Source organism: Pleurodeles waltl, chromosome 4_1, assembly GCF_031143425.1.
Source record: "Pleurodeles waltl isolate 20211129_DDA chromosome 4_1, aPleWal1.hap1.20221129, whole genome shotgun sequence".
NCBI lineage: Eukaryota > Metazoa > Chordata > Amphibia > Caudata > Salamandridae > Pleurodeles > Pleurodeles waltl.
Window position 1 is genome coordinate 871,580,977 of NC_090442.1, and position 26,200 is coordinate 871,607,176.

The 26,200-nt window shown below is 48.1% G+C and overlaps 1 protein-coding gene across 2 annotated transcripts in view; it reads left to right on the plus strand.

Moving 5' to 3' along the window:
• LRRIQ1 (leucine rich repeats and IQ motif containing 1) overlaps positions 1-26,200 on the plus strand; it is a 1,566,481-nt gene that overhangs the window by 765,409 nt on the left and 774,872 nt on the right. For both annotated transcript variants that reach the window (XM_069229624.1, XM_069229625.1), the window contains one exon: positions 25,767-25,886. In XM_069229624.1, the coding sequence (XP_069085725.1) occupies positions 25,767-25,886 (120 nt within the window). The remainder of the gene's footprint in view (positions 1-25,766; positions 25,887-26,200) is intronic.

The following is a 26,200-nucleotide window of genomic DNA, read 5'->3' on the forward strand; positions in this document are numbered from 1 at the left end:
ACGATAGTGTAGAGGGGTCACCGGACCCTTTAGAATACCTGCTTGACCCTGACATGGACTGGGTTCAGGATTTGGGCGATGCCAGTGGGTTAGACACCTTTCCTGACGCTGGCATGCTTTGTTCCCTTACCATGGCTACGGAAGAGGGAGCGTCATACTCTATGGTGGTGAGAAAGGCTGTAGAGGTTTTGGACCTCGAGCTTTCTTCTGTGGAGGTCAGGACTAACCTCCTGGCCGAGGTGCCTCAGCCTGAGGCCTCTAATTCAGAACCCCTACTTCCCTTCAATGAAGCTCTTATGGGCGTCCTCCTGGGTACCTGGTCCAAACCAAGCACAAGGGCTCCTGTGAATAGGACGGTTGCCCGCCACCATCGGCCTGAGCCGACTGACCTGAAATTCCTTACCCAATACCCTACGCCTGAGAGCATTGTCATCCAGGCTTCATCATCCTCTGGTGCATTCCATACCGCTCCCCCGGACAGGGAATCAAAAAGTCTGGATAACTTGGAGAAGAAAATGTTTTCTTCTGCCAGTCTAGTGCTGTGGTCCGTCAACACCTCATGCCTTTTGGCCGATACTCCCGTACTCTCTGAGATACGGTTGCACAGGTGTTGCCTTGAGTTCCGGAGGAGGCCCGACCATTCTTTCTCAAGATTTTACGGACGGAAGAGATACAGCAAAGTTCATGATTCTTTGTGGACTGGATACAACTGACTCACTGGGCAGATCAGTTGCATCGACTGTGGCCTTGAGGCGTCACGTCTGGTTGAGGACGTCTGGCTTTTCAGGGGATGTCCAGCAATCCTTGATGGACATGCCCTTTGATGGCACCCGTAAGCGGACTCAGAGCTCGAGTGCCTTAAGGATTACTGGGCTACCACTCTGTCCATTTGCCTCGTAGCTGCTCCTTGCCCCCACCCCCCAGTACACTTTTTGCTCCTTTTGTGGCTACGGAAGGGGCACCCAACCGTGTTCTTTTCTACCAGGACACTGACTTGCACATTCTGCACAGCCTCTGCATGGACGTGGGATCTCACGAGCTCGTGGCTCAGGGAGCCCGCAGTCCACCCAGTCCACCCCGCCCCTCCTCTGCCTCCAAGCCTTCTTAGTCCGTTGGAACATCCGGGACCAGTTGGCGGCAGGATCCGCCATCACCTGCCCCACTGGGAATCCATGACCACGGACATGTGGGTGCTACAGATTGTCCAAAGGCGTTACTCCCTCCCCTTTGAGACTTCTCCTGCGGTCCTGCCACCATCATACAATCATCTTTTGGAGGATCATATGGCACTTCTCCATGAGGATGGCACAACTTTCTTGGCCAAGGTAGCCATAAAGAGGGTCCCTGTGCCTGAAGTATGTTGTAGTTGTTATTTACGCTATATTCTGGTGCCCAAAAAGGACAAGGGACTTTGCCCTATCCTAAACATCCGGTCTCTCACTCTCTTCCTCAAGAAGGAGAAGTTGAAAATGCTAACCCTAGCTCAGGCCCTTTGTGCCCTGGACCCTGGAGACTGGATGGTAGCGTTGGACTTGCAGGATGCCTATTTTCACATTTCCATCCTGCCAGCCTACAGGCGCTACTTGCGAGTCATGGTAAGTCATCAGCACTTTCAGTTTGCCGTGCTCCCCTTTGGCCTTACCAGTGCCCCTCGGGGTTCACAAAAGTGATGGTAGTGGTTGCAGCTCATCTGCGCAGGTTAAGGGTTTCAGTTTTCTCCTACCTCGACGACTGACTGTTGAAGGTGGACACTCCCCAGAAAGTCGTCTCCCACTGTAGGAGGCTGGACTGGTTTGTAGTGAGTACCAAGGGGTACTTGCACCTTGCACCAGGCCCAGTTATCCCTTATTAGTGTATAGGGTGTCTAGCAGCTTAGGCTGATAGATAATGGTAGCTTAGCAGAGCAGCTTAGGCTGAACTAGGAGACGTGTGAAGCTACTACAGTACCACTTAGTGTCATATGCACAATATCACAAGAAAACACAATACACAGTTATACTAAAAATAAAGGTACTTTATTTTTATGACAATATGCCAAAGTATCTTAGAGTGTACCCTCAGTAAGAGGATAGGAAATATACACAAGATATATATACACAATAGCAAAAATATGCAGTATAGTCTTAGAAAACAGTGCAAACAATGTATAGTTACAATAGGATGCAATGGGGAAACATAGGGATAGGGGCAACACAAACCATATACTCCAAAAGTGGAATGTGAACCACGAATGGACCCCAAACCTATGTGACCTTGTAGAGGGTCACTGGGACTATTAGAAAATAGTGAGAGTTAGAAAAATAACCCTCCCCAAGACCCTGAAAAGTGAGTGCAAAGTGCACCAAAGTTCCCCTAAGGACAAAATAGTCGTGTTAGAGGGAGAATGCAAGGAAAACACAAATCAGCAATGCAACAACGATGGATTCCTGTCTGAAGGTACCTGTGGAACAAGGGGACCAAGTCCAAAAGTCACAAGCAGCTCGGAGATGGGCAGATGCCCAAGAAATGCCAGCGGTTGGTGCAAAGAAGCTCTTACTAGGCTGAAGAACTGTGAATACTGCAGGAACGACAAGGGCTAGAGACTTTCCCTTTGGAGGATGGATCCCCCACGCCTTGGAGAGTCGTGCAGAAGTGTTTTCCCGCCGGATGGACGCCAACAAGCCTTGCTACACGCAAATCGTGCGTTTGGCGTTTTTGGACGCTGCTGGGGCCCAGGAGGGACCAGGAGGTCGCAAATTGGACCTGCAGAGAGAGGGGACGTCGAGCAAGACAAGGAGCCCTCACTGAAGCAGGTAGCACCCGGAGAAGTGCCAGAAACAGGCACTACGAGGATGCGTGAAACGGTGCTCGCCGAAGTTGCACAAAGGAGTCCCACGTCGCCGGAGACCAACTTAGAAAGTCGTGCAATGCAGGTTAGAGTGCCGTGGACCCAGGCTTGGCTGTGCACACAGGATTTCCGCCGGAAGTGCACAGGGGCCGGAGAAGCTTGCAAAGTCGCGGTTCCCAGCAATGCAGCCCAGCGAGGTGAGGCAAGGACTTACCTCCACCAAACTTGGGCTGAAGAGTCACTGGACTGTGGGGGTCACTTGGACGGTGTCGCTGGATTCGAGGGACCTCGCTCGTCGTGCTGAGAGGAGACCCAAGGGACCGGAGATGCAGCTTTTTGGTGCCTGCGGTTGCAGGGGGAAGATTCCGTCGACCCACGGGAGATTTCTTCGGAGCTTCTGGTGCAGAGAGGAGGCAGACTACCCCCACAGCATGCACAAGCAGGAAAACAGTCGAGAAGGCGGCAGGATCAGCGTTACAGAGTTGCAGTAGTCGTCTTTGCTACTATGTTGCAGGTTTGCAGGCTTCCAGCGCGGTCAGCGGTCGATTCCTTATCAGAAGGTGAAGAGGGAGATGCAGAGGAACTCGGCTGAGCTCATGCATTCGTTATCTAAAGTTTCCCCAGAGACAGAGACCCTAAATAGCCAGAAAAGAGGGTTTGGCTACCTAGGAGAGAGGAAAGGCTACTAACACCTGAAGGAGCCTATCAGCAGGAGTCTCTGACGTCACCTGGTGGCACTGGCCACTCAGAGCAGTCCAGTGTGCCAGCAGCACCTCTGTTTCCAAGATGGCAGAGGTCTGGAGCACACTGGAGGAGCTCTGGACACCTCCCAGGGGAGGTGCAGGTCAGGGGAGTGGTCACTCCCCTTTCCTTTGTCCAGTTTCGCGCCAGAGCAGGGGCTAAGGGGTCCCTGAACCGGTGTAGACTGGCTTATGCAGAATTGGGCACATCTGTGCCCAACAAAGCATTTCCAGAGGCTGGGGGAGGCTACTCCTCCCCTGCCTTCACACCATTTTCCAAAGGGAGAGGGTGTCACACCCTCTCTCAGAGGAAGTTCTTTGTTCTGCCATCCTGGGCCAGGCCTGGCTGGACCCCAGGAGGGCAGCTGCCTGTCTGAGGGGTTGGCAGCAGCAGCAGCTGCAGTGAAACCCCAGGAAGGGCAGTCTGGCAGTACCAGGGTCTGTGCTACAGACCACTGGGATCATGGAATTGTACCAACAATGCCAGGATGGCATAGAGGGGGCAATTCCATGATCATAGACATGTTACATGGCCATATTCGGAGTTACCATGGTGAAGCTACATATAGGTAGTGACCTATATGTAGGGCACGCGTGTAATGGTGTCCCCGCACTCACAAAGTTCAGTGAATTGGCTCTGAACAATGTGGGGGCACCTTGGCTAGTGCCAGGGTGCCCTCACACTAAGTAACTTTGCACCTAACCTTTACCAGGTAAAGGTTAGACATATAGGTGACTTATAAGTTACTTAAGTGCAGTGTAAAATGGCTGTGAAATAACGTGGACGTTATTTCACTCAGGCTGCAGTGGCAGGCCTGTGTAAGAATTGTCAGAGCTCCCTATGGGTGGCAAAAGAAATGCTGCAGCCCATAGGGATCTCCTGGAACCCCAATACCCTGGGTACCTCAGTACCATATACTAGGGAATTATAAGGGTGTTCCAGTAAGCCAATGTAAATTGGTAAAAATGGTCACTAGCCTGTCAGTGACAATTTGAAAGTAATGAGAGAGCATAACCACCGAGGTTCTGGTTAGCAGAGCCTCAGTGAGACAGTTAGGCACCACACAGGGAACATATACATGCACACCTATGAGCACTGGGGCCCTGTGTGACAGGGTCCCAGTGACACATACATATAGGCCACAAACCTATGAGCACTGGGGTCCTGACCAGCAGGATCCCAGTGACACATAACAACCATACTGAAAACATGGTGTTTTCACTATGAGCACTGAGGCCTGGCTATCAGGATCCCAGTGAGACAGTGAAAACAGTGACAAACACCCTGACATACACTCACAAACAGGCCAAAAGTGGGGGTAACAAGGCTAGAAAGAGGCTACCTTCTCACACAACCCCCCCCCAAACGAAGGACAATAAGGCTAACCTTGGCCAGTTGAGACTTTATTGTCTAAGTGGTGATAAGTAGAGAGTAGCTCTGCAATAGACTGGTTACTCCCTTTATCATCCACTATATGGTTACTTCCCTGTGGGGATGTAAACCACCCTGTTTGAAGTTTTTTAGCTAAGCAACAATGTGAAGATGTATTTTCAGAGTTTCTATCAGTAAGTTTTAGTTTAGAGCAGTGGGAATTGTCCACTGAACCTATTTGTAGTGATGGAAATGCCAGACAGGGATGCTGTCTCAGAAAAGCCATAGCTGGGCAAAAACTTTGTCCATCTGGCTGGAAGAGAGAACAGGGATGCTGTTTCTCTTGAGTTGGAGCAGGGCAGGGATGCTGTCCTATGAGCTCCACACTAGGGCAGGGATGCTGTCCTAAGTGTTGTGAGGTAGTGCAGGGTTTCTGCACTAAAGTTTCTCTGGGAGGGTTGGAGGGATGCTCCATGTTAACTAAAATGGTGCTGTTTTTCTCATCAATGTTAGTTATCCCACAGAGAGGTACTTCCACCTCAGGGAGTCCAGCTTTTCCAGCTGATGATTCCCTTGGAACAGGTGCCACCCCAGGAGAGGTTTCTCCCACCACAGGAATAGTATCCTGAATGGTAGGGTGGTTAGGGGATACTGTGATACCCTTTTTACCTGTTGATGAAGAGGGATCCTGAGTTTTCAGGCCTTCTCTCCTTTGCTTTTTCATTTCACTTGAAATGAGAGGGAACAATTCCTCAGGGATGCCCAGCATGGCTGCATGGGCATAAAACTCTACATGAGCCCAACCTGCGGCCTCTAGGTCATTACCTAAGAGACAGTCTACAGGTAAGCTAGGTGATACCACCACCTGCTTAGGGCCAGTAACTCCACCCCAACTAAACTGAATTATAGCTAAGGGAAGAAACTTAGTGGAGTTATGGACATCAATAATCTTATACTGTTGTCCAATGATGTGTTGTTCAGGAGGCACTAGGTTTTCAGTCACCAAAGTGAAACTGGCACCTGTGTCCCTGTAGGCCAAGGCCTCAACACCATTTATTGAAACTGTCTGCCTGTACTTATCCATTGTAAGGGGACAAGCAGCCAGTGTGGCAAGGCCAATGCCACTAGGTGTGACAGAAACTGTCTTGGGACTGATTACATCAGTTTCCACTATGGACCCATAAGTGAACCCAACTACACCCTTTGCTTGACTGTTGCCAGCAGTCCCACCACTAGTACCACTACTGCTAGGGGCACTAGAGCTTGATGTATTAGTGGTGGTAGGCTCAGGGGGTTTACCTGGACAGGACTTATCCCCTGGCCTATGGCCTCTATTTTTACACACAAAGCACCAAGGCTTTTTAATGTGTGCAGGTTGGGAAGAAGAGGAAGAATTTGTTTTATCCCCACCCTCTGAAGAGTGTTTAAGATTTGAAGTGGGATCTTTGGTTTTACCCTTATCCCCATGCTTATCTTGAGATTTTTCACCATCTTTCTTCTTATTGCCATCTTTGTCACCCCCTGTATGAACTTTTCTGTTCACCCTTGTTCTGACCCATTTGTCTGCCTTCTTTCCCAATTCTTGGGGAGAGGTCAGATCAGAGTCTACCAGGTACTGGTGCAACAAATCAGACACACAATTATTAAGTATATGCTCTCTCAGGATTGTGTTATACAGGCTTTCATAATCAGTAACTTTACTGCCATGTAACCACCCCTCCAAGGCCTTCACTGAATGGTCAATGAAATCAACCCAGTCTTGTGAAGACTCCTTTTTGGTCTCTCTGAACTTTATCCTGTATTGTTCAGTGGTTAAGCCATAACCATCCAGGAGTGCATTCTTAAGAACTGTAAAATTATTGGCATCATTTTCTTTCACAGTAAGGAGTCTATCCCTACCCTTTCCACTAAATGATAGCCATAGGATAGCAGCCCACTGCTTTTGAGGGACATCCTGTACAACACAGGCCCTCTCAAGTGCAGCAAACCACTTGTTAATGTCATCCCCCTCCTTATAAGGGGGAACTATCTTGTGCAGATTCCTGGAATCATGCTCTTTTGCAGGATGACTATGGGGAATACTGCTGCTGCCACCATGGGTATCTAAACCCAACTTCTGTCTTTCCTTCTCTAATTCTAAAGACTGTCTATCCAAATCCAGCTGTTGCTTCTTGAGCTTCAGTCTGGTTTGTTCCACTCTCAATCTATTGAGCTCCCTTTCTAACAATCTGTCATCAGGGTGGGTGGGAGGGACATTTCTAGATACAGAGGTATGATGGGAATGAACAGAAGGAGACCTGTCTCTTACAGAGGGCACCCTAACAGCTTGGCTAACAGTATAATGTGAGAGCACACCATCAGTATGGTGTGATTCAGCCTCTGTACCAACTATGCTAGACTGTCTAGTAATGGGCAGGCTGATAAGTTTCTTTCCTGAACCTTTTCCTGGGGGAGTCCCTGGATCAGATTGAGAACCATTAGCTACTTTTTCTACAGATTGGGCACTTATGGCCTTATCCTGTACTCTAAGCATATTAATTAACAGTTCTAAGGAAGGATTCTTCCCTACACTCAAACCTCTCTCTATGCAGAGACTCCTTGCTCCTTTCCAGCTAAGGTGATCATATGCAAGTTTGGACAGTTCAACTTTTTGGCCTGTGCCAGACATTTTTTAGAGAGAGTTAAAGTGATAGCAAAAGAGAAAAAAGTTTTCAGAACTTTTTGGAAAGACAGAAAAAAAACTTTTTAAACTTTTAAGAACTTTTTGCAAGTTTAGAAGTACTTTTCAGCACTTAGAAAAGAGTGAAAAGAGGAAATGCAAAACTTTTTGGCTATGTGTATATACACTGACCTTGTTTTGTATATTTTTCTCTTATGAAAAGTACAATGACAAGAGTGGTAAGTAGTCTCAAAGCACTTATCCCACCACTGCACAACCAATGTAGGAGGCTGGACTGGTTTGTAGTGAGTACCAAGGGGTACTTGCACCTTGCACCAGGCCCAGTTATCCCTTATTAGTGTATAGGGTGTCTAGCAGCTTAGGCTGATAGATAATGGTAGCTTAGCAGAGCAGCTTAGGCTGAACTAGGAGACGTGTGAAGCTACTACAGTACCACTTAGTGTCATATGCACAATATCACAAGAAAACACAATACACAGTTATACTAAAAATAAAGGTACTTTATTTTTATGACAATATGCCAAAGTATCTTAGAGTGTACCCTCAGTAAGAGGATAGGAAATATACACAAGATATATATACACAATAGCAAAAATATGCAGTATAGTCTTAGAAAACAGTGCAAACAATGTATAGTTACAATAGGATGCAATGGGGAAACATAGGGATAGGGGCAACACAAACCATATACTCCAAAAGTGGAATGTGAACCACGAATGGACCCCAAACCTATGTGACCTTGTAGAGGGTCACTGGGACTATTAGAAAATAGTGAGAGTTAGAAAAATAACCCTCCCCAAGACCCTGAAAAGTGAGTGCAAAGTGCACCAAAGTTCCCCTAAGGACAAAATAGTCGTGTTAGAGGGAGAATGCAAGGAAAACACAAATCAGCAATGCAACAACGATGGATTCCTGTCTGAAGGTACCTGTGGAACAAGGGGACCAAGTCCAAAAGTCACAAGCAGCTCGGAGATGGGCAGATGCCCAAGAAATGCCAGCGGTTGGTGCAAAGAAGCTCTTACTAGGCTGAAGAACTGTGAATACTGCAGGAACGACAAGGGCTAGAGACTTTCCCTTTGGAGGATGGATCCCCCACGCCTTGGAGAGTCGTGCAGAAGTGTTTTCCCGCCGGATGGACGCCAACAAGCCTTGCTACACGCAAATCGTGCGTTTGGCGTTTTTGGACGCTGCTGGGGCCCAGGAGGGACCAGGAGGTCGCAAATTGGACCTGCAGAGAGAGGGGACGTCGAGCAAGACAAGGAGCCCTCACTGAAGCAGGTAGCACCCGGAGAAGTGCCAGAAACAGGCACTACGAGGATGCGTGAAACGGTGCTCGCCGAAGTTGCACAAAGGAGTCCCACGTCGCCGGAGACCAACTTAGAAAGTCGTGCAATGCAGGTTAGAGTGCCGTGGACCCAGGCTTGGCTGTGCACACAGGATTTCCGCCGGAAGTGCACAGGGGCCGGAGAAGCTTGCAAAGTCGCGGTTCCCAGCAATGCAGCCCAGCGAGGTGAGGCAAGGACTTACCTCCACCAAACTTGGGCTGAAGAGTCACTGGACTGTGGGGGTCACTTGGACGGTGTCGCTGGATTCGAGGGACCTCGCTCGTCGTGCTGAGAGGAGACCCAAGGGACCGGAGATGCAGCTTTTTGGTGCCTGCGGTTGCAGGGGGAAGATTCCGTCGACCCACGGGAGATTTCTTCGGAGCTTCTGGTGCAGAGAGGAGGCAGACTACCCCCACAGCATGCACAAGCAGGAAAACAGTCGAGAAGGCGGCAGGATCAGCGTTACAGAGTTGCAGTAGTCGTCTTTGCTACTATGTTGCAGGTTTGCAGGCTTCCAGCGCGGTCAGCGGTCGATTCCTTATCAGAAGGTGAAGAGGGAGATGCAGAGGAACTCGGCTGAGCTCATGCATTCGTTATCTAAAGTTTCCCCAGAGACAGAGACCCTAAATAGCCAGAAAAGAGGGTTTGGCTACCTAGGAGAGAGGAAAGGCTACTAACACCTGAAGGAGCCTATCAGCAGGAGTCTCTGACGTCACCTGGTGGCACTGGCCACTCAGAGCAGTCCAGTGTGCCAGCAGCACCTCTGTTTCCAAGATGGCAGAGGTCTGGAGCACACTGGAGGAGCTCTGGACACCTCCCAGGGGAGGTGCAGGTCAGGGGAGTGGTCACTCCCCTTTCCTTTGTCCAGTTTCGCGCCAGAGCAGGGGCTAAGGGGTCCCTGAACCGGTGTAGACTGGCTTATGCAGAATTGGGCACATCTGTGCCCAACAAAGCATTTCCAGAGGCTGGGGGAGGCTACTCCTCCCCTGCCTTCACACCATTTTCCAAAGGGAGAGGGTGTCACACCCTCTCTCAGAGGAAGTTCTTTGTTCTGCCATCCTGGGCCAGGCCTGGCTGGACCCCAGGAGGGCAGCTGCCTGTCTGAGGGGTTGGCAGCAGCAGCAGCTGCAGTGAAACCCCAGGAAGGGCAGTCTGGCAGTACCAGGGTCTGTGCTACAGACCACTGGGATCATGGAATTGTACCAACAATGCCAGGATGGCATAGAGGGGGCAATTCCATGATCATAGACATGTTACATGGCCATATTCGGAGTTACCATGGTGAAGCTACATATAGGTAGTGACCTATATGTAGGGCACGCGTGTAATGGTGTCCCCGCACTCACAAAGTTCAGTGAATTGGCTCTGAACAATGTGGGGGCACCTTGGCTAGTGCCAGGGTGCCCTCACACTAAGTAACTTTGCACCTAACCTTTACCAGGTAAAGGTTAGACATATAGGTGACTTATAAGTTACTTAAGTGCAGTGTAAAATGGCTGTGAAATAACGTGGACGTTATTTCACTCAGGCTGCAGTGGCAGGCCTGTGTAAGAATTGTCAGAGCTCCCTATGGGTGGCAAAAGAAATGCTGCAGCCCATAGGGATCTCCTGGAACCCCAATACCCTGGGTACCTCAGTACCATATACTAGGGAATTATAAGGGTGTTCCAGTAAGCCAATGTAAATTGGTAAAAATGGTCACTAGCCTGTCAGTGACAATTTGAAAGTAATGAGAGAGCATAACCACCGAGGTTCTGGTTAGCAGAGCCTCAGTGAGACAGTTAGGCACCACACAGGGAACATATACATGCACACCTATGAGCACTGGGGCCCTGTGTGACAGGGTCCCAGTGACACATACATATAGGCCACAAACCTATGAGCACTGGGGTCCTGACCAGCAGGATCCCAGTGACACATAACAACCATACTGAAAACATGGTGTTTTCACTATGAGCACTGAGGCCTGGCTATCAGGATCCCAGTGAGACAGTGAAAACAGTGACAAACACCCTGACATACACTCACAAACAGGCCAAAAGTGGGGGTAACAAGGCTAGAAAGAGGCTACCTTCTCACACCCACCTCCAGACTATGGTGAACCTCCTGCATTCGCTGGGGTTCACTATAAATGTGCCAAAGGCACACCTGACTCCCTCTCAGACACTTCCTTTCAGCTGAGCTGTTCTGGACACAGTGCAGTCTCTGGCTTATCCTCCAAAAAGCGAGTACAGGATATTCAGGCTATGATCCTGATGTTTCAGCCTTTATCCTGGATTTCGGTGAGAATGACTCTGAGGCTGCTGGGTTTCATGGCCTCCTGCATCCTGCTGGTCAAACATGTCAGATGCCATATGCAGGCTCTGCAGTGGGACCTAAAGTTCCAGTGGGCGCAGCATCAGGGGAATCTCTCCGACATGGTCCAAATCTTGGAGGGAGCTGTGAAAGACATGTAGTGGTGGTTGTCGAATCAAGATTGGGTCAACGGCAGATCCCTCTCCCTTCCCCAACCATATTTCACAGTAGTGACAGATGTGTCACTCCTGAGATGCGACGGCCACATGGGAGAGGTGGAGAGCAAAGGCCTCTGGTCTCTGGTGGAGTCCGGGCTCCACATCAACCTTTTGGAGCTCCGTGCGATCAGAAAGCATTCCTTCCCTCTCTCAAAGGGAAAGTAGTGAAGTTGTTCACCGACAACACCACCGCCATGTGGTACTACAACAAGTAGGGTGAAGTGGGGTTTTGAACCCTTTGTCAAGAGGCTTTTCGCCTCTGGACATGGCTGGAACGCCAGAGCATTTCACTGGTGGTTCAACATCTGGTGGGCTCTCTGAACGTCAAAGCAGACCAACTCAGCTGTCGATTCATAGTCGGTCACGAATGGCGCAAGGTCTTTTTCAGCAGTGGAGAGAGCCTTGGTTAGATCAGTTTGCCTCTGAATAGAAAGCGCAATGTCAGCTGTTTTGCGCATTGGATTTTCCAAGGCGACACTCGCTCTACGACGCTTTTCATCACGAGTGAAGCTCAGGCCTCCTGTAGGCCTTCCCGCCAATACCACTTCTGCCCAGAGATCTGAAGAAGATCAGGGATGACTGGGCCCAAGTAATCCTGGTGGCTCCGGACTGGGCAGGAAGAGTCTAGTATCCCGAGCTATTGAGCATGGCCATTGATCCTCTGATCAGACTGCCCCTTCGGGAGGATCCTCTGTCACAGCAGCAGGGGATGGTCATTCACCTGTACCTATCCAGTCTCCGCCTCCATGTGTGGAGATTGAGCGGTGGCAGTTGGCTCTTTTGACCTTCCGCCTGAAGTCTGTGATGTTATCTTGGCAGCCAGGCATCCCTCCACCAAAACTTATATGCCTGTTGTGGAAGAAATTTGTGGCATGGTGTATCAACAAGATTGTTGATCCCCTCTCTGCACCTCTCTCAGAGGTTCTCCTCTTTTTTCTGTCTTTTGCCCAGCAGGGCTCTGCTCTGAGCACCCTTAAGGGCTGTTTGTCTGCCATCTCTGCGTTTTTAAGGCTACCGTTGTTTAAGATTTCTCAAGGGACTCACACATATTTTTACTCCTAAACCGTTCATAATGCCCCAGTGGGATTTGAGCTTGGTCCTCACATACCTCATGTATGCTCCTTTTGAGCCGCTCCACAACTGTCCTCTGAACCTTAAAACTGCCTTAGTGATTGTCATCACATCTGCTCGCAGAGTGAGTGAGCTCCAGGTTCTCTTTAAACCCACCATTCCTAGAAGTGCATCCTGACATGGAGGTGCTTTGTACCAGAGCTTCCTTCCCATGGTGGTGGCATCTTTTCATGTTGGCCAATTATTCACCTTGCCTGTTTTGTACGCACCCCCTCATCCCTCCCATGAGGAGGAGAGACTCCACTGCCTGGATCAAAAAAAGAGCGTTGGCCTTCTACCTAAATCATACTAAAGATTTCCAAGTGGACGATCAACTCTTTGTGGGTTATGTGAGTGCGAAGAAAGGAAGTGCGGTACAGAAAAGGACCATCTCTCGATGGGTAGTCCTCTGCATCAAAATGTGCTACTGTAGGAAGTTGGCCCTGTATATACTATCTCAAAGTGAGAGATAGTGTGCACAGAGTCCAAGGGTTCCCCTTAGAAGTTGATAGTGGCAAAATTAGATATTACTAATGCTCTATTTTGTGGTAGTATGGTCGAGCAGTAGGCTTATCAAAGGGTAGTGTTAAGCATTTGTTGTACACACACAGGAAATAAATGAGGAACACACACTCAAAGACTTAACTCCAGGCCAATAGGTTTTAAATAGAAACATATATTTTCTTAATTTATTTTAGAACCACAAGATTCAAGATTTGAGGTAGGTACATAAAATGCAAGGTACTTCACACAGGTAAGGATAGAACTTTGATTTAAAACAGTAGTACACACAGTTTTGGTTAAAATGGCAATAAGCTATTTTAAAAGTGGAAACAGTGCAAATATCAACAATTCCTGGGGGAGGTAAGTTTGGTTAGTGTTCTCAGGTAAGTTAAGCATGTACACAGTAAATCTCCTGGGCATAGGCAGCCCACCATTGGGGGTCCAAAGCAACCCTAAAGCCACCGCACCAGCAACACAGGGCCGATCGGGTGCTGAGGTCAAAGGAGGGCCCAAAACACATAGGCGCCTATGAAGAACAGGGGTGCTCCGGTTCCAGTCTGCTAGCAGGTAAGTACCTGTGTCCTCGGGAGCAGACCAGGGGGGGTTTGTAGAGCACTGGGGGGGGGACAAACACAAGCACACAAAACGCACCCTATGCAGCACAGGGGCGGCCGGGTGCAGTGTGCAAAGTAGGTGTCAGGTTTGCTGTAGAAATCAATGGAGGGACCTGGGGGTCACTCTGGCGATGCAGGCAGGGCACAGGGGGGCTCCTCGGGTCAGCCACCGACTAGGCTAGGAGGAGGGCCACCTGCTGGTCACTCCTGCACTGGTAGGTGGTTCCTCTCGGTCCTGGGGGCTGCGGGTGCAGTGCTTGGTCCAGGCGTCGGGTTCCTTTGCTACCAGGCAGTCGTGGTCAGGGGGAGCCTCTGGATCCTCTATGCAGGCGTCGCCGTGGGGGTGCAGAGAGGTCGACTCAGGGTGTCCACGTTGTTGGAGTCGCCTGGGAGTCCTCTCTGCGGTCTTGGTTGTCCTGGACTCGAGCTGGGGTGTCGGGTGCAGAGTGTGAAGACTCACACTTCTGGCGGGAAGTGAGAGTCTCTTTAAAGTTGTTTCAAAGTTGCAAGATTGTTGTAGTTTCCGAACAGTGCCGATGTTCTCAGGAGGTTCATGGTCCTTTGAGTGCAGAGCAGTCCTCTGAGTCCTCAAAGGTCGCTGGTCCCGCTGGATGCTTCGCTGTGCAGGTTCTTGGAGTCTGGAGACAGGCCGGTAGGGCTGGGGCCAAGTCAGTTGTCGGCTCTGCGGGGCTTTCAGGTTAGCAGTCCTCCTTCTTGTTGTAGGTTGCAGGAATCAGATTTCCTGGGTTCAGGGTCACCCCTAAATACTAAATTTAGGGGGTGTTTAGTTCAGGGGGCAGTAGCCAATGGCTACTGTCCTTGAGGGTGGCTACACCCTCCTTGTGCCTCCTCCCTGAGGGGAGCGCAGCACATCCGTATTCGTATTGGGGAAATACTCCAAAACCAAGATGGAGAATTTCTAAAGGCAGGGGTCACCTCAGCTTGGGGTACCTTAGGGGCTGTCCTGACTGGTAGGTGACTCCTCCTTGTTTTTCTCATTATCTCCTCTGGACTTGACGCCAAAAGTGGGGGCTGTGTCCGGAGGGACGGGCATCTCCACTAGCTCGGATGTCCTGGGTTGCTGTAACAGGCAGGAGCCTTTGCGGCTCACCGCCAGGTGTTGCAGTTCCTGCAGGGGGTGGTGAGAAGCACCTCCATCCAGTGCAGGCTTTGTTCCTGGCCACATAGTGACAACGGCACTCACCCCATGTGGCCAGAAACTCGTCTGGTTGTGGTAGGCTGGCAGAAACTGGGCAGGCTAGCACTAGGAGTCGGACTGGTATTCAGGGGGCATCTCTAAGATGCCCTCTTTGTGTATTTTTCAATAAATCTCACACTGGCATCAGTGTGCATTTATTATGCTGAGAAGTTTGATACCAAACTTCTCAGATTTCAGTGTAGCCAGTGGAACTGTGGGGTTTGTAATTGACAGACTCCCAGACCATATACTCTTTATGGCTACCCAGCACTTACAATGTCTAAGGTTTGGTTTAGACACTTGTTGGGGCATAGTGCTCATGCAACTATGCCCTCACCTGTGGTATAGTGCACCCTGCCTTAGGGCTGTAAGCCTGCTAGAGGGGTGACTTACCTATGCCACATGCAGTGGGTTCAGGGAATGGCACTCTGAGAGGAGTGCCATGTCGACTTAGTCATTTTCGCCCCACCAGCACACACAAGCTGTGAGGCAGTGTGCATGAGCTGGGTGAGGGGTCCTCAGGGTGGCATAATACATGCTGCAGCCCTTAGAGACCTTCCCTGGCCACGGGCCCTTGGTACCAGGCGTACCATTTACATGGGGGTTATCTGTGTGCCAGGCCTGTGCCAATTGTGGGAACAAAGGTACAGTTTAGGGAAAGAACACTGGTGCTGGGGCCTGTTTAGCAGGGTCCCAGCACACTTTCAATCATAACTGGCATCAATAAAAGGCAAAACGTTAGGGAGTAACCATGCCAAAAGGAGGCATTTCCCTACAGCTATGCTTTGGTGAAAAAGCAACCCACTGAGGGCTTGTGTGCTTATTCTACCGGAGGAACGCACTCAGGGTTGATTCCTGGCTATATGTCAGGCGGAAACTAGGGCATCTTTGCATATGTTCACCAAGCATTTCTGCCTCGACAGTCAGGTCCTCAGAGACGGCTACTTTGGCTGTTCAGTCTTTGTAGGAAGCTGGCCTGGTGTGCGGTGGGTACCTAAAGTACTTACACCTTATACCAGGTATCCCCTATTAGTGTATTGTAGGCAGTGTCTAGAAGCCAGGCTCTCTAGAGGTAGCTGTGGATGAGCAGCCAAGGCTTATCTAGGAGACATGCAAAGCTCATGCACTGTAGTCACACAGCACTCACACATATGAAAGAAAACACTCAGTGTTACAAAAATAAAGATACTTTCTTTTAGTGACACAATACCAAAAAAGTACTAGAGAAGCAACACTCCAGTAGGAGGTAAGTTAGACACTAGATATGTTCACTAGTAATCAGTAATAGGCATAGGAGGTGATAGAAAATAGTGCAAATGCAGTTAGATAATAGTCACACTAGAGGGAGCCCAAAACATGTACAAAAAAAATGGAATGCGAACACAGGACCCCTGCCTAAGTAAGTGGAATGTGTAGAGGGGAAGCTGGGGTACTAGAAAATCCCAAAGGTAAGTATCACAGTGCCCCCTAGCGATCAGGAGAAAAGGAGTAAGTTAGTGGATTTTCCCCAACCACCCAAAATGAAAGAAAAGAAGGAAATGCAACACCCAGACAAGACTGCAAGAAACCAGCGACGGATTTCTGAAGAAGAATACCTGTGGACGAAGGGGACCAAGTCCAGTCCAGTGGGGGCTTGAGCCCCTACCCACCAGTCTAGGATTGCAGGAGTTGGTCGTCGGTGATGTGAAGAAGGTCAGCACTGTAGCCCTGGAGTCGGTGAATAGTTCCTGAGGGATGCAGACAACGTCCCACGCTGGAAGAAGAATTGCAGTCTGGTTCTGGTTCAAGGATTCCACCAACAAGCCTTTGCAAAGGCAAATGTCGTTGGCAGAAAGTGGAGCTGCCAGGGACCAGCAAGGCCCAGGAGGACTCAACCCAAGAAGGGGAGGTGCAGGGAACCCTCAGTGACACAGAGAGTTCACAGGAGCAGAGGCAGCACCTACAGGAGTCCCACAGGATGGGAACACAGGAGTTGCAGAAGATCCCACACAAGCACGACTGGAGAAAGGCCCACACTGCAGGAGAACCATGCAGAGGACTGTGTGTCGCAGGGAGGACTGCTGGTGGCTGGAGCTACACCTAGCCTGCACAACCCTTGGAGGAGATGCAAACAAGCCTTGGCAGCAGCAAGAGTCATGGTGCATGGAGGTACTGTCCTGCGTTGGAAGGCAAGGGCTTACCTCCACCGAAGTTGAACAGCTGGCAGTGAGGACCAAGAGAACTACTCCAAATCACCACCCATGATGCAGGATCCACGCAGCTCAGTAAAGAGGAGATCCACGTAGCCGGTCATCGTTGCAGTAGGTGCCTGCAGATGCAGGGGAATGACTCCTTCACTCCAAGGGAGATTCCTTCTTCCTTCTCGTGCAGACTGAAGACTTGCCGCTCTCAGAGGATGCACAGCTGGGGAAATTTTGCAGAAGCTGGAAGGAGTCATAGAAACAGTGTTACCAGAAGAGTCTTCTTCGTGGATGTAGATTGTCAGTTCCTTGAGGGTCCAGTTGCGGTTTCAGTGGCTAGAAGTAGAAATAAGGTTGCAGAGGAGTCCTGCTCGAATCTTACAATCCGACCCTGAGGACCCACCCAAGAAGGAGACCCTAAATAGCCCTCAAAGGGGGATTGGTCACCTAGCCAGGTGGGCACCTATCAGGAGGGGACTCTGACATCACCTGCCTGGCCTGGCCACTCTGATGCTTCCAGAGGTCCCTGCTAACCTTGGATTCAAGTTGGCGGAACCCAGGGACCTTCTATAGGAGATCTGAGCACCACCACCCCTGGGATGGTGATGGACGGGGCAGTGGTCACTCCCCTTTCCATTGTCCAGTTTCACACCAGAGCAGGGACTGGAGGTCCCTGAACTAGTGTTTACTGGTTTATGCATGGAGGGCACCAAATGTGCCCTTCAAAGCATACCAGTGGCTTGGGGAGGCTACCACTCCCAAGCCATGTAACACCTATTTCCAAAGGGAGAGGGTGTTACCTCCCTCTCCCAAAGGAAATCCTTTGTTCTGCCTTCCTGGGCTTGAGCTGTTCAAGCAGAAGGAGGGCATAAACCTGTCTGAAGGGAGGCAGCTGCTTGGGCTGCCAGGAAAACCCTGGAAGACTGGTAGGAACAATGCTGGGGGACTTTTAAGGAGCCCCCAGAGTGCATGGAATAATACTTCTAATACGGGCAAAAGTATTGGGGTATGATTCCGACATGTTTGATACCAAACATGCCTAGGTTCGGAGTTACTATTATGTAGCTGGACATAGGTAGTGATCTATGTCCAGTACATGCATAAAATGGTATCCCCGCACTCGCGAAGTCCATGAAAATGTTACTGGTGTTCGTGGGGGCACCTCTGCTAGTGCAGGGATGCACTCACACACAGCAACTTGCACCCTGCCTAGCTAGGATGGCCTGCCATAGGGGTTACATAGTGACCTGGTGAAGTGACCTATGGTGAGAAAATGGTGCATGCACCCTTTCACGCAATCTGCAACGGCAGGCCTGCATAACACTTTGCATGGGGTCCCCATGGGTGGCATAATACTTGCTGCAGCCCATGGGGATCCCTTGGAATCTCAATGCCCTGGGTACCTGGGTACCACATACTAAGGGCTTGTATGGGGGCACCAGTATGCCAAATGTAGGGCGAGAATGGTACAAGTTACCAAGTTAGGAGGGAGATGGCATAATCACTGGGGTCCTGGTTAGCACAGTCAAACACACTGACAACATTCAGAAAATGGCGGTAACCGTGCCATAAAGCGGGTACTTTCCAACAGTCCTGCAGGGCTTTTGGTGTGATCATAGTTCGCAGCCCATCAACGGGGATGATATTGCCCGGGTAGCTATTCTAAGGTAAGGAATCTGCAACTAGCAGTCTCTATCAGATGTGCAAGTTACTTCCCTTTGGTAACAATATATCTGGTTGAGTCATATTCTAGTTGCAGATTCCTTACCGACTAGCCAATCCTCCCGCACTGCAAACTGATTTCTAGGGACAGGAACTTCCCTTTAATGGCCCTAGTTTTGGCGCACCATTCTCAGTGTTATTCATGGCTCAGCTCTACTGGCGTGGAAAGTCGTGAAAAGAAACTGATGTCAGCACACCGGGGTGGCGCCTCTATATGATCGTGACATCATCACGGCGACCACGACGTCAACGACCCCGGTTGAGTCGACGACACAAACTAATGGCACGTAGGGGTACTGCTGGAAGAAAAATCTCTGGATCCAGTCTGACGCTTGGGGGAAAATTCTAAGGTAAGGAATCTGCAACTAGAATATGTCTCTGCACATATATCATTACTTAAGGTAAGTAACTTGTACTTTAAAACACAGTAAAACTCTGTACCTCACAATATACAAAAAACACTGGGTGCTTAGAGTCATAGGTGCTGGACCCACCCTCTACCAACTTCCACCTCCTTTAGTCTGTGCTTACCATGGTGTAGGTTTCAGCACCGGTGAAGTGCTACACCCCCCTTCTTGGTCTGGTATGCACTAACAGGTCCTCAGTATTTGCTTCACCTACAGTTAAGGGGCACAATAGGCCTCTCTCTGACCTCTCGATCTTCAGTCCTGGTCCTCCCACAGTAGAAGAAAACAGGTCAGTTGCAGGTGCATCATAAAGCTGCTCCATTCCTTCTGAGTAGATGCAAGCCATGCAGTAATATCCAGTGGCAGGCATGCGGCTGTCGTCAGTCAATGACCCTATTCTGGGCACACAGCGGCAGAGGATGGGTCCACAGGTCGCAGCATGACTTGCTTCTTCCTAGACTGATTGATTTGTCGATTCAGTGGCTTGGTCTTTCCTGGGCAAGGAGGCAATGCAGTCTGCTTCTAGTTGCAGATGCGATGACAGCACCTGAGTCACTTCCAAGCATCTCAGTGCAGCATCAACCCTTCGTCCACTCAATCTCACCTCCAGTCAGCACCTTGGCAGGCAAAGAATCACTCTAGCACACAGGGCAATCACCTCAAGGCAGCAGCCTTAGTTCTAGCAAGATTGGGCAGATGCCACAGGCTTTGACAGGTCTCTTCTTAAGTGGCGCATAGTGCTCGAGGGCACAGCAGGATCTACAGGGTGATATGCTTAGGCACACTTTGGCAGTGCTGCAAATCCGCTGCTTTGGCAGTGGTGACTGGTTCCAAGCTTGGAGCATACCAATCATGGTTCCACAAATCTCTATCAAACGGATCCACATCATTAGGGTCAAAGACTCTTGCACTGGCCATTAGTCTGCGCCTCATTCAGGGTTGAGTCGCTTCTTCCCTTCCCTCTTATTCAAGGGAAGATCCTCCTTCCTATGTATTCACTGTACTTTCAGAACCAGTTTAGGTTGGTTTTTCTTCCATGTGTCCTTCTAAAGCTGTCTTACAGACTCATCATTTTTGTAGTTTGATGCTCCTCACAACAGGCTTATCTCCAAGTTGGAGTACACATAACAGAACAACTAAAACATATGAGCATTCTGCACTTAGGTATCATAGCCACATCTGACAGTGATCAGGGAGACATGCAAAAGGCTGAGTTCTTTCTAAAGGACACTTCTCACTCTGACTGCAGGAATTGCTGTCCCACCCTTCTCTACAACCATCCACCAAATAGCATTATTTAGGGCAGTGAAAGTCCCTCATGGGATTTCTATGGGGAGCTTGTCTCCTCTTTCCCCCACTTCACTGTCTTGGTCCCTTCCCTCAATCTAAGGAATAATAGCAGGACATGTCCCCTATCTGGAAAAGTAACCTCACCTCCATCTATTGCACATGAAAAGACCAGGGTCTTCAAAGTGGAACCCACGGGCCCTCTTCACTCTGGTTAACTTAGACATGCAAATTGTGTGTAATACACAGGCCACACACATACATACACACTTCGCTCGGAATAGCGGTGCACCGATCAGAGTTCACCTGTAGGCACGGAACTTTACACAAGTGGGCCACCACTCCTGTCACACAAATGAAAAAGTCTGGTAACCACTATGAATTCACAAAACATGGTGTGCTCCCACCACCGACAGGAACATTAGTCCTCTGTCTATAAATAAAGGTACACTTGGTGTGCCCGCTAGTACAAAGTACAGGTCTAGCACCTCACCTATTTTCAAAACAGGCCTCGCCTCCGCACACACACACACTAGATTAGTGTGAGGCTAGGGCTAAAAATAAAAAAACAGGAAACCAGATACTCACAGTTGGGAACTAAGGACAGGGGAATAAAACTGTACACCATGCAGGAGACATTTCTGTCCTAATAGACGTGCTGACACCCTTACTAAGACATGGGAGATGGACAATGGCAGAGTCATATACTGATGTAGGTCGCAATGGACATGCACAATTTGTGACAGGGAGAAGTACATTTGAATAGGGATTTGATGACACGCCAGAAAGGAAGTAATAGCACACAAGAAAGGGGAGACATAGACACTTGGACTGGCATCCATTGTCACACATTAGGGTCAGGAGACATAGAAATGCCATCTTTGATAGGGACAAGCAGGCAAGCATACTGGTATAGATGGTCACGCTCTCCGAGATTAAGAGCCACTGATGCAAACTCTGGAACAAGCAGAGGATGACCTCCACGACATAACAGTGACAGAGTGAAGAGACTCGCACTGAAGTTTATGAAAATTCACAAGATAAAGCAACACTCCAAAGGATGTACTGCGATAGGAAGATACTCAATCTAACAAATAGAAAGCATATTGAAATGTATAGCGAGCAAAGAGGGTCTCTTGTATTTATCAGGGTATCAGTGTTCCTGTGTATGTTTGTAATTTGTATTTATAATATATTATTATCACTGTCTATGTGAAAATTAGCAAGGTAAACCTTGTTACAGAGGGTGAGTGGCTGGCATCATTGAAGCAATGTGTCACGCCACAGTTGCATGCTTATGGAGCATTAACAACATTTCCAGTTAAAGGGCTAATTAACTGTGCTTTACTTTATCTTACTTTTATATATCTTCCAGTCAGCAGTCATTTTATAGGTTTTGCTTCAGAAAGTGAGTGCACTGTATATTGGAGACATTTTGTTACATTACAGTAGGGTTCGAGCCAGTCCATTACTTACTGTTTTTTTTTTGATTGTTGCTCTTATTTGCGTGATTCTAATTTGTTAGCATGTGTGATATTTACTTTCTCTTCTTGGTTTTGCCTCTCCCCTGGAGCATGGGGCCATTATCTGTCTCCTTCCTGGTTCACCTTGTTCCAAACTGCGGAGATGACACTAGAGCGTATGCTGGACCCCCACTCCCTCTCATGAAGACATAGGACCCAAGGAAGGCACACCTAGATCCACAGACTTCCATTAGGGGAAGGGACAAAATAATAAAAGTGATATATGACAGGTTCTGCTCACGCTGATACTCCAGTGCATACAAACTGCGTCATGCCTGAGACACTCTGGACTGTGAAGGTGGGCATTTACGAGACAGAACCCCAGGTTTCATGATGACGCAATACTCTGGGAACAAGAAGAAGAGGCAGTTACTGTTGATGCACTAGCAAGCCTGTACACAAGTCATCAATACATTTACATTAACAACCAACATTTATGGTTCTCTTCTAAATCACAGTATAGAGCAGAATAGCAGAGTTCTTAGATAAGAATCTCTGAAAACGTTTGAGGAAGACCTTGAAATGCAAATTGGAGTTTCTGGCACTCCCTGGATGACTCCGAACATAGATTAGAATTTCTGGAACTTCCAAAATTACAATTGAAACATAGGTTGGAGCATACTGGCACTCCCAAGGTATTACAAAACAAGGTTATGCTTGGTACATGATTTTGGAGTTAGACACTCCCAAGATCTGCTAGAAACAACATTATACCCAGTACGTGGTTTTGGAGTTACTGGTGCTCCCAGGGTTACACTGGATACATAGGTTTGTAGTAACTGACACTCACAAAGTATGCTAGAAACAAGGTTACACTAGGTACCTGATTTGGGAGTTACTGGCACTCCCAAGGTTACACTCTATACATAGGTGTGGAGTTACTGACACTCCCAAGGTATGCTAGAAACAACGTTATGTTCGGTACATGGTTGGAGACGAGGGCACGCCTCAGACATACAAGAAACAAGATTACACGGAGTGCATAGGTTTAGAGTTACTGACACTCCCAAGGTATGCCCGAAACAAGTTTATATTCGGTACATGGTTGAAGTCAAGGGCACTCACAAGATATACAAGAAACAAGGTTACACTCGGAGCATAAATTATAGACAATATTATGGGCCTGATTTAGATTTCGTAAAACGGATTACTTCATCACAACGGTGGTGGATACCCCATCCGCCGAAATATAAATCCCATAGGATATCATGGGATTTTCATTTCGACAGACTATCCATCACCATCGTGACAGACTAACCCGTCCGCCGATATGTAAATCAGGCCCTACATCTGTAGTCCAAGAGCCAAACAGTTCAAGCGCCTAGTTAATATTCAGGAAACCCAAGTATCGCATCACTGGAAAAAATATCACAGAGAAGGAACAGTAGACAAGTCTATAGTTTTTGAAGAAGTTTAAACACAGGCCTGCATAGCTTCTAAAAAAGATTAATACTCACTAACATGCAGGACAAATGCTTAGCCTTTGTCTTGTACTTTCACAAGAGTTCAAAGATGGCAGGCGGCTCATTGCAAGAATCATGAGTCATCAGAAAGGCTTGGAAAACTGAAACACTGGGGTTTCCAAACAACTCAGGTGATCTGTGCAGGGACAAGGCTGGTGCACGGCTGGAGCGTTGAAGGTCAGGGAGACTCAGGAGATGAGTTGAATGCATGAAGATCCGGGTGACTTGGGAGGTGAGTGTAGGGACTTTTTATACAAAGGACGGTTTTGAGGCACAAGGTGTGAGGCCAAACCCCAATGCAAGTTCAGAGTATTTATACAGGAAGCCAAGAGTGTTCCAGAAGGGCACATGTCCCACATGGAAGCGTAGAATATTCTACTGAACCTGGAGAAAATCATATGTTAAATAACAATGGACATGAGGCTTAGCAAGTGGCAGGTGCAAATAGTAACTGACAGTAATAACAAGTTCAATGGAACCCCAAGTGCATGATTGTACAATCTAGTGGTTAACAGTGGAAACATGCCTATCCTAAATAGACGTGATATTTGCAGGTGCAAACTAGACAAAGCTTGCATAGCAACAAAACAGGAGAGTCAATGGTTCAGGCTTCAGAGGAGGGGGAAGCCATGGTGTATTTGAGATGGAAAGACCCACGTCTTGGCATACCTGGTGCACTTAGGGCAACAAAAGCAAACAAACACAAAAATTATGCATATGGCTGGGTCCAAAGTGGGGTGGCATGGTGAGCAAAAGAATTTATGGATTAGACCCAGGTCTGTGACTGGGGTGAATGTTTGATTTGTTCTACATTCCGTCCATAATTTTTGGTTGTTTGCTTTTGTCACCCTAAGTGCGCCGGGTATGTCCATACGTGGGTCTCGGGTTCACTATGCCACTAGATTCAAGCTAGCCTGGCTGAGGAAGGGTGATACCCTGAAACCTGTCCCAGGATGCTTGTTTCCGGTCCAGGGATCATCTGGCCAAACAGTTTGAGCTGGGCTGTTCCCGTGGGGAACAGGGTCAAGACTGATTTGCATATGGCTGAGTCCAAACTGGGGTGGCGTGGTGAGCAAAACAATTGATGAATTAAACCCAGATCTGTGACTGGAGGTGAATGTCTAATTTGTTCCACATTCCGTCGTCCATCATTTGTGTTGGTTTGCTTGTGTTATTTTTTGACACGATGCACACACCTACAAATGATGCAGCCAACCACATACTTTTTAATTTTTTATATAAAAGCAATGCTGCACAACACAGCTGGAACCACTGGCAAAGGCAATAGGTCCCAAAGGCGCAGACCTATTGGCTGTGGCAGTGATTGTTTGCTATGGTTTGACAGCACCGCTGTCTGGTGACCAATTGTTACCAGTTCTTTTAAAATCGACACAAGTTGACTTTGACTCCATCCAGAGGAATAGTTCTCTCACCTCCTGCTATTGGTTATTTTTTTAATACTCCCACCTCCCAGGAAGCACTTCTGTTGGAATTCAGGAAGGACTATTTTACACCTAAAAAATGTGCTCAATTGTCACGCACTTTGTCTGGTTCAATTATTTATCTCCTGTAAGGAATTTATACAGAAAGTACCTTTATTTTCTACTTTTTTCCTGCATTGCAGAAGCCAGTAGGGCAGGCTTTAATGTGATAAACAGCATTTGTGCCTCTAACGCATGTAAACGGAATTTGTAAATAAATGACTACTTGAGGGGACACATTAAAGCCAGGCGTACTTGCTTTGCACATTCCAGTTATCTCTTTCATTTGTTGCTAGAAATTCGTCTCCAACCATTACTTCTGTACACATCGTATGTTATGATCGGAAGCAACTAAAACATGTAAAACATGTCGTTCATTGTCCAATGCATTGGATGTGCAGTGAGGAGTCAGAGCCACTTGTACATACTGGAGGTTTTAACAAATGGCTGTTTGATTCCTACCTCTTATATATATAAATGCTGATAGAGCACGCTTGTGTTTTCCTTTGTATCTCGTGGTCCCCCCAGGCTACCATGGCCCCGTTGGAACTGTCAGAAATGTAATTAGTTGACCTAAGCTTGTAGTGAAGGGAGTTTTAGGATTCCATTCTTCTTACCAGACGAGTCTCCTGGGTATGCTAACATATGGAGGGATTTCATTTGTCTTGAATTTTTAAGTGCCACAAAGCGCAAAAAGAAAATCATTGAGGTATAAAATTAAAGTTTAAAGTATTTAATATTCCCAATGGAATAAAGTAGGGAATATGAATTTTAGTTTGATTTACAGGCTCGCATAATGTGTTTTAACATTTTTGTTCAGGCCTGCTGGAAGGGTTTCTATTTGAGGAAAAAGCTCTCCGCTGCTCTTGCTGCGATTGTAGTTGATGAACTGGACGAGGACTTCGAAGAAGTAAATTTGGATGATTTCACATATGACGAAGTAGGTAGCATCGGTACTGCAAATATTTAACAAGCTGTGAATCTTAGCTTCCTTTTTGTAATTAAAATTCACGTTCTATAAAAAATCACAAAACATAAACAATGTTTGATACATTGATTTGAGCCACATGCAGAGTTATTGTGATATTGTGTCAACTTTTGGCAAATTTTGAATGACAAAACTATGTTGTATAATATTATTTGATATGTTTTGATGTAAACTGTAACAGGCACAGGTTTATTTAACCCTTGGCAGAACCCCTTTTATAGGGTCAAGGGGCAGGCAGGGGTTACTGGATCCAAAAGTGGGGATTG